The 9,465-nt window shown below is 35.8% G+C and overlaps 1 protein-coding gene across 3 annotated transcripts in view; it reads right to left on the bottom strand.

Moving 5' to 3' along the window:
- Positions 1-9,465, bottom strand: part of LOC107749751 (beta-synuclein-like) — a 27,065-nt gene that overhangs the window by 12,182 nt on the left and 5,418 nt on the right. The window contains exons 1-4 of one of the 3 annotated variants that reach the window (XM_016564904.1): positions 7,781-7,948; positions 6,875-7,002; positions 2,992-3,021; positions 1,755-1,873 (exon numbers count right to left, since the gene is read on the bottom strand). In XM_016564904.1, the coding sequence (XP_016420390.1) occupies positions 1,755-1,873; positions 2,992-3,021; positions 6,875-6,995 (270 nt within the window). In that variant the 5' untranslated portion in view covers positions 6,996-7,002; positions 7,781-7,948. Of the gene's footprint in view, positions 1-1,754; positions 1,874-2,991; positions 3,022-6,874; positions 7,006-7,780; positions 7,949-9,465 lie in introns of those variants that run through there. The other 2 variants (XM_016564903.1, XM_016564905.1) reach the window with 2 other exon arrangements.

The following is a 9,465-nucleotide window of genomic DNA, read 5'->3' as shown; positions in this document are numbered from 1 at the left end:
AAAAATGTATATACTTTTTAATAGGGATGCACCGATACGATACTGGTACTGGTATCGGTATCGGGCCCGATACTGCGCTCCTGTACTCGTAAAAATGCCCCGATACCAAAAGCCAATACCACATTAGAGATTAAGGATGTCTATGAAGTACATGTAAGTAATTAATATAATGTTAAACATTAAATATCCACGCCTGTATAGCGGATGTGCACGAGTTGATAAGCAGAGCGCGCGGTGGCACAGATACGCGAGCTTGTCGAGTGAATATCTCACAGACATTACTGGAAAGTTTGTAGTTCGGTCGGATATTTCAAAAGCAAGTAAGTAAAATCCACAAGTTACTAAAGTTATTTGACGGTAATGAGAGAGAGAGCGAGAGTCCGAGAGCGCACACTTCTGTTGCATGATGCGCTAGGCTAGAAGTGTCTCTCTCATTCTGCACCAATACAAACCTGTGCGCGCTGCGCATGTTTAGCTTGCTTTAAAAGCCAAAGTATATTTTGGTTTTTACTCATACGGGAGGGTCCACATACAGTGCGCGTGACGCAAATTACATCACCAAAATAGTATGCGCGTACTCGTATAATGTATAACGAGTGGTTCCCTGCATTATTTTAGGAAAACGTTTTGTGATTACAGTATTGAGCTGCTGCAATGGAGCAGCTCTAATGCGCCATTAAAATGAACAGTGAAAGTAACAAAAGCTTATACAATACATTTTAACAGGTATAATTAAGTGTGGAAATAACTGAAGGAAATATCTGTTTGCTAAATGAAGCCAACTAACATGATTCATATTATTATTATTTTATTTCTGTACCCAATATTTAAAAAAATTACAAATGCTGTGAAAATCCAGGTATCGGCGAGTACCAAAAATGAAAGTATCATATCGGACTCATTCTGAAAAAAGTGGTATCGGTGCATCCCTACTTTTTAACCACAAATGCTCATCTTGCACTAGCTCGTCTTCACACATTACGTAATCACGTTGGAAAGGTCACGTGTGATGTAGGCGGAAGTACCGACCCAGTGTTTACAAAGCGAACATGCAAAGAAAGTCAAATGCCCTTTACAAAAAAAAAAAAGGTTAAACAACGATGTCGGACAATTTTGAAGTTGGAGGAGAAAATGAGATGGAGTTTTTCGCCTTACCCTACCTTTTTGAATCGAAGTACACAGACGAAGAGCTAACATTTCCAGCGTGATTACGTAATACGTGAAGACGCGCATGCGCAAGCAGAGCTAGAGTAAGATGAGCATTTGTGGTTAAAAAGTCTATGACGCTAATGTTTCGCTAGATAAGACCTTTATTCCGGCTGGGATCGTGTAGAGCCCTTAGAAGCTGCACTGAAACGGCATTTTTAACCTTCAATCTGGTGGGGACCATTGAAGTCCATTACATGGAGAAGAATATTGAGATGTTTTCTTCAAAAAACTATTTATTTTCGACTGAAAAAATAAAAACATGAACATCTTGGATGACATGGGGCTGAGTAAATTATAGGGAAGTCCATATAATTTTATAAAAATAATTATTTTTGAAATTAATTAATTATTAAATTTTTATTCTGGAAGTGAACTACTCCTTTAAGAGTTTGATCAGGTAGAAAGAGCTGCTACCTTAATAAAAATAGCTAAATAAAGGTAACAACTGCACATTTTTACAATGGACTTTTTGACAGAATGAACATGGAATGGTACATAATAATATGTAATAATAATGATATATAATGTTATTTAAAAGAACATACATTCAAGTCACTGGGGAACTCGTCCTTCTTCACCAGGCCGGTGGCAGCAGCGATGTTTCCAGCTCCAGACATCACAGCTCCTCCCAGCTGAGAGGCCTGCTCCTTTGTCTTCTCAGCCACTGACCAGTGATGAAACACACCACGTTTTTAAACACAGACACAACCCATTTTCAACAGAAACACATCACTCAAAGTCAGAAATTCAATATTTATTTGGCAACATAAGAAAAAAATGGGAAATTATCTGAGGCTATTGTCCTACACTGCGACAATGTCAATGTAACTTATTAAATGTTATTGCATTTTATTTTATTGAATAGAGGCAGATTATTTCGATATTATTATGACAAAATCAACTGGCTCACATTAGATTACATCAACAAATGGCCATGTTGTATTAAATACTGTCATCAATTTATTTATGATTAAACCTTGTTCATATAATGCACTACGGTCTATGAAAAAGAAACATGTATTATATTATTATATAATATAATTAAATAATTATATTTTTATGGATTTTTAAAATCCATTAAGAATCACAGATTATTATTATTATTATACAAATTTTATTCATGAAATTGGTTGTTGAACATGTGTTTTATATTAATATAATGTATAATATAACTATGTTTTTTTAGTGTTTATTGTAATATTTAAAACATATATAATGTTATTTATGAAAAATTACAACCATATTTTGTAGTTCAAAGGGTTTTCTATACAATGACACCATTTTTTTTCATTTCCTCCATTGTATGTGTGTAGGGTAAACATTTGAATTTGGGTATGTCAAATTTAGGCGAAAATACACAAAAACGCCCCCGAGTTTAAGTAGTTAATACAGTTTAATTTTTTGTTATTTTAGTACTTAAAGTTAAACTAAACTAAAATTAGAAATGATGCCTTGGCAACTAGCTGAACTAAAATAAGTTTAAGATTTTTTCTATTTTTCATTTTTTTTTTCAGTTAACTTTTTTTCTTTTTCTTTTATGTTTTAGTTAACTATAATAGCCCTGGCTTAAGTAAGAGGCCAACAGTTAATCATACTGAAAAACACGGTGACTTTTCTAGTTTTCCATCTGTCCTAGACAAATAACCTTCTGAAATATCGCCTAGGCACAGAACTATTTGTCTTGGTTCCACTTACTGGCTGTAAGCCATGCCCTTTGAACACATTAAATGAGACGTATTCATTATTTACAAGACTAAAGAACAATTTGCAGAATCACCTTACCTGTTACAACACTGTCTTTGGTCTTGTTGCCTGCAAGCACACAAAATAATATTGTAAAATAATTTACACAGCCCATATCTATATGGAAACGCACATTAAACTGAAGGAACTGCGATTAGGCTGAAAGTAGGTACATGATACAGACAGGTAATAAGTAGAAAGACAATGTGAAATACAAGCCTGGAACTCCCAGAGTAGCTTCATTTAAAGGTTCACTGAAAAATCATTAGAGCTAATAGAGCCTGTATCTCAGACCTGTCACCTTAACCGCCCTGCTTGAGTGAACTACAGCTCAGAAACACTTCCTAGGGAAGGAGTTGCCATATACTGTAATGGCAAATAGCACTCTGTGTCTCAGTCTGAGTATGATTCTTAGAAGAGAGAGAAGAAGATAAATTACTCTTGAGCAAAAAGATGTTTTAACTAGAGTCATTCACCCATGACTCATTAGAGCTGATGTGTTTCATCTACAGTACTTGAGTCATTATAACAAATTTGCTTCTTAAAATGCGAAAGACTTGTTCATGAATGCACAGTGTAGCAGATGTATCATTTTAGATAAAAGGACAGATTATAAGTGCTTTATCAGGACTAATTTATCACTAAAGGAAATGTCTATAATTTTACTAGATTTTTCTGAAACGTGGTTGCTACAAGCTTCTAGAAGTTTTTTTTTCCCATTATGTTGTTATTGTCGTGTTTGTTCCATATATCATAAAATGGAACAAACATGATAATAACAACATAATGAAAAAAATCTAGTAAAATTATAGACATTTCCTTTAGTGATAAATTAGTCCTGATAAAGCATTCCAACCCCATTCCTATATATATAATTTATATATAGGAATGGGTTTGGAATGCAGAATATACAGTATATACACACATTTTTTAAAATAAATTAATACTTTTTTTCAGCAAGGGTGCATTAAAGTGGTAACAGCAACAGTAGGTAAGAGAAAAGACGATTTACATTGTTAGAAAATATTTATATTTCAAATAATGCTGTTCTTTTTACCTTTCTATTCATCAAAGAACAATGAAAAATGCAGCAGTTTCCACAAAAATATTAATCAGTATATATATATATATACAGTATATATATCAAACATATTTCATATATATATATATATATATATATATATAATTATTATTATTATAAAATTTTAGACAAGTAATATCACATCTCTTTCCAGCAAGCCTCACAATTTGAGGTATCATGTATGGAGCACAAACCGTGTGGGAGCATTATAACCAATAACCAATAATATTTATATTTCAAATAATGCTGTTCTTTTTACCTTTCTATTCATCAAAGAACAATGAAAAATGCAGCAGTTTCCACAAAAATATTAATCAGCTGTTTTCAACTGTTATAATAATTCATGTCATTTGAGCTTCAAAACGGCATATTAGAATGATTTCTGAAAACTTGAACTTACTGAGCCCAGACTTATATAAAACAAATATTATTTTTGCATTCCTATTTGCACAAACAGCAAACTGAAAAATCCACTATTGCATTATTGTTGACTGTTTTTTTATTGAAAACATAATATATAGTAATGTAGTACGCAGGGAATATACAGCTCAATATGAGGATGAGAAACCACTCAGGAAATAAAAGTGAAATGGACAGGAAATTACAGAAGCATAATAGCAGTGGGACAAAACGAGTCAGTGTGACATTAGCAGCAGCCACTTCCTCTTCAATCTATCCTCAGATGGGTTGGTGGCACATGTGCGTGAGGGAGTGTGAGATTGCGCAGCTGCTGTCCAAGGTGGAACAAGAACCATCAGCTACCCGTCACCCCTCCTCCCTGCACTAACACACACTCCTATAAGGCCGTTCAAGCATGGTGTCCCAGGTCACCGCGGTTGTCCGCCGTAAGTGCAACCTTGTGTTCACCGCAAAAGAAATGACAGCAACTGTATTTGGTTTTTATTTGAAGGGATTCTATTATTCATTCATCCCAACATCAGAACTAACAGAGGAGTATGAATGAGTGTTTTCGGCGGACACAAATGCCCTCTCAGTCTCCAATTACAGCAGGTCAACAGACGAGATCAATGTCTCGTCTTACTGATCAAAGCACACAGCAACAAGCTGAGCAAGCTAGAATCATTTCAGACATACTTGGACAGACACATTTCCTTTCTTTCAGCATTATATTCTATATAATGAAAGGATTTGGACTGCCACTCTTGTCTGTTTTTAAATTGATAGCTTTTTGTCACGGGCGCTGTGCATATAGAGGTCTATGAGCTCATGGAATTGTGTGACATGTGGCCCGTAAGGCTTTTTTCCAACCTGATAGGAGATCAGAGAGATGCTGGATCAGCTCCAGAAGTCAACCATCTCACACGGTGTTATTTCACTCTCAAATTAGCGTGTACATTAAGAATCCCCTTATAAGATCAGGTTACATGAAATGGATTTTCTCTGTACCGTTTATGTTATACTAGAATCAATGTCAGTCCAGTATCATGAGTGCTTTTAATTTTCCAGATGTAAAATCCATTGATGATTAAAGAGGCATTTCTGGAGGCTGTGCGATAGAGAGTGATGACAACCGCTGAAATGAGTATGCAAACAGGACTGTCACAGCATTTATTGTTAGAGTGAAATATATTGCAGTAGGTCAAATATGATCATAAGCATTCTCCTGTGAGAAATATTGAAAAGATGAGTGATCTAGTGTGCACAACAAACCACATGGACATGAAAACTGTACAGAGGGAGGGACTGCAATCTTTTGACATTTTATATCAAGGACCCTTGATATAAAAATATTTTCTTGGTAACATTTTACATTATTACTCATCTTTTTTACTTTCTATAATGCTAGACAGATCACTATTTAATGTACTATATTTGGAAATTATTATTTCATTTTTTTTTTAAAACATTCTTAGGATTCTTTGTTCCTATAATTTTATATATTTCTATATTTTTTATAGAAAATCCCATAAGTAATAATATCATTATATACTCATTACAGGGCAAACCAGGGATTTAACATTTGCTTTTAAAAGACTAGCAAATAACATGAACTTTTATTATATTCAACATCAAGATTTTAGGTAAGAAATTAACATCAGGTAATAAGCAAAAGTGTACATTTTCCCATGTAAATGTTTGATGCTAAGGACCCCAAATATGATGATACGCTTGCAATGGACCCCCTACTTAACTTAAAAAAAAAAAAAAAAAAAGTTATATATTTTAATGCATAATGTCCAATTTATATTGTTTGAGAAAGGTAAGTGTTCTGTCTAAAAGACAACATGTTTAAATAAAATTAAATAATTCACTTTTATATTGCCAATGTACTAAACCAAAAGAAATCAATATATTTGAAGATTCTAAATATTACAATTAAATTCCAAATTCATCTGTAGAGCCCTTTCCACAAATAATTTATAATATGAATGAATTTTATTATGTTTAGTCTTAATTAATATGAGGCCAAAACTAAATTTATAATAATCATCATTCTAAAAATTGTGTCTAATGTTGTTTAAAAACATTCTAAAGGTCCTTAGAGACCTCAGAGACGTGAACATGTCCAAAAATACCCACAATATACACAAGAAATGTGGCTCTGTATGGCTCTATAAGAAGACAAAATTCAATACGAGGTGGTAGATGTAAGAGGCCTGGAAAACCCCACCCAATATCCCAGCCAATCACAAAATTACACAATAGTGCCTGAACCTATAGCGATGCTCTGAGAAGCTCCAGTGAAACAGATAGCAACCCCCTCCTGGCCCTCAGGCTCAGAGCTTCATGGTCCCTCCCACTCCCACTGAGCTCACGCTTGATTCGTGATATGCATGCATAAAAATAAAAAAAAAGAGCATTATATGCTCCATGTCTTACCCACAAACATCACGCCTTCCTTGGTCTTCTCTGCAGCCACAGCAACACCTTCCTTGGTTTTCTCTGCGGCCACTGCCATACCTTCTTTAGCTTTAGAAAGCCCCTTCATAAAAACATCCATCTTGACCCTTCTGCATCCAAGAGAGCAAGTTATGTAGCAGGACACAATGAAAAACAGGGTTTGTGTTGCACTGTATGCAAATGTGGGTTAATTTGGAATTGAGAGCAAGTGTGTGTGTGTTAATAGCAGGCTGTCAGTCGTACAATAAAGAGTCTAATTTCCCTGAAGATAAAACGCCCATTCAAGCACAAACAATGAGATGAGAACATTCACACCATCGGCTGACGTTATTTTTCAGCTTTAACAGCAGGAGGTGTCCTCGAGATGTTCACAAACTCATTAATTATTACTCAAACGGCTCATTTTATACTGAGCATCTATATGGGTTCCTGGGAGACATATTTTAAGGCTTGTGTACATTAAAATTGCCACATGCATTTTTGGTGATTTTAAACATTTTATAGAACGAAGGCATTGCTATAATGAAGAACAATGTGTGTCGACACATTACTGACAGTGTTTCATTTAAACGCAAACAAAGATGAATCTTGCACTTCTCCTTTACAATATGGTGTCACCTCTCCACTGTCCTCACACTGAAGAAGTGCTAGACACGACACGGATAAAATAAAACAATTGCGTGTTTTATCATCAGGTTGCATACAAAATTCAACATGCAATGTTTTAATTGGCACACAAGCACGCGAATACTCGTTTCCATCGATGTGCACGGTGTTTTGTGTCCTTACGAGCACAGCGTTAGTATTTTCACACGATCTCGGTTCATGCTAATATAAACAACTGCGTTTCAGCCTCGTAGACGTGTAATGAAAATTAAAACATACCTTTTAAAGCACCTTCTTTGTCCTTATGCTTCAATTGCGTGGTAGACTGAAATATCGTGGAAGGAAATTTTACACTACGATCTTGAGGTGGGCCTTCCTCTGGATGCGCTCAGCCAATGAGGACGAGAGGATGAGACGATCGACGTAGCTCATGGTATTGATCATGGGGTGTCAGATCCCGGCTGTAATGGCCTGTGACACACTGAGACTAATGCTGCATCTTTAGCCAATAAAAAAGGTGACTTAAGATCGTCAGGAGATGAGGCACGTGCGCTTAAATTGCACATCTGCTTCATACTGTACTGTCGTATTATTTGATCATTTGCTTCACATAGGGTTTCATATGACACTGAACCAAGCAGCATCTAATTATGAGGAAATCCGTTCAAATAATATATATATATATAACACTTTATAATGTGAATATGTATGTTTTTCATTATTACAAAATTATCTATCTATCTAGAGAGAAAATGAGTTCATATAGGCAGAATTGTGCAATGTTGAGAAACTACAAACATACGTCTTGCCATGACCAAACACAAGTGGAGGGATGAAGTCCATACATATGTTTTTGTGATCTTCTTTTTTCTGGGGCTTAACATCGAACTGAAAGTTAAAATCAAGCTGAATATCTAACCGTCAATTGGATAGTAATGCTGTAGGGAGAGTGTACATTAGGCTTGCTCATGCATATCTTGTTGGGATTTACTGCAGGGTGATGAGTGTCGTGTCCGCTGTCCATCTGGCTGAAGTGGGTGCATCGTGACATCTGCCTCTGAAAGAGAATCGAATGACCAATTGATTTTGTCCAAGCGTGTTTAAAGTCTTGTGAAGATCAGTCCCAGCTGGTGATTTGAAACTTTCCGTTATCAATAATTCCTTATGTCGAACAATCTGTCTAGGATACATATTTTCGTGTAGGCCTACATATGTTTTGATCAAGTAAAATGAAATTTCACACGATAAAACTCATCATGGGGATCGTTGATTTCTTGTAGTGATGTAGCTCTCACACCTATGACATCAGCCGTTAAACACAACTCCTGTTTCTATGCTTCTTGTGCCATCTGCTGTTTTATACTAGTATAACATTGTTTAGGTTATTCAGGAGTATTCGCTAATTCGTTAAAATCGAGTGACGATCAGCAGAAGTAAGAATTTCAGCACCGCGGACAGCGATTTCCGAAATACAATAGCTAAACACTGGGCAACAAATGTCTCACGATATTTAACTTTTCATACTTCACAATCAGTTAAGCTGCACTGCGCTTTCATTGATGCAGTCCTTTCAGGGGGGCAAAGCGTTTATTTATTTATTTATTTTTTTCCTAGCAACAAATGCTACTTTCATGCATCTGATTATCAGATAAACCTTGCACTCTTATTTCAAGGTTGTTGTTAATGATGTGGTTATTTTAACAGTTTCCTTTGTACATTTGGTTGAAGGACATTGTTAAAACACATTTATCATTCAATGGAACTGTGCGTAGGCTATGCTTTAGACCAGGGGTGGCGAACTCCTGTCCCGGAGAGCCGCAGCCCTGCAGAGTTCAGCTCCAACCCTAATTAAAACTCACCTGCCTGTAGCTTCCTAGTAACCGTTCAGACCTTGATTAGCTTGTTCAGGTGTGTTTGATTAGGGTTGAAGCAAAACTCTGCAGGGCTGTGGCTCTCCAGGACCG

This window comes from Sinocyclocheilus rhinocerous, unplaced genomic scaffold (assembly GCF_001515625.1).
Source record: "Sinocyclocheilus rhinocerous isolate Xijiao unplaced genomic scaffold, SAMN03320098_v1.1 scaffold860, whole genome shotgun sequence".
Taxonomy (NCBI): domain Eukaryota; kingdom Metazoa; phylum Chordata; class Actinopteri; order Cypriniformes; family Cyprinidae; genus Sinocyclocheilus; species Sinocyclocheilus rhinocerous.
Note: the sequence above shows the minus strand (reverse complement) of the source record. Positions and strands in the feature narration are given on the sequence as shown.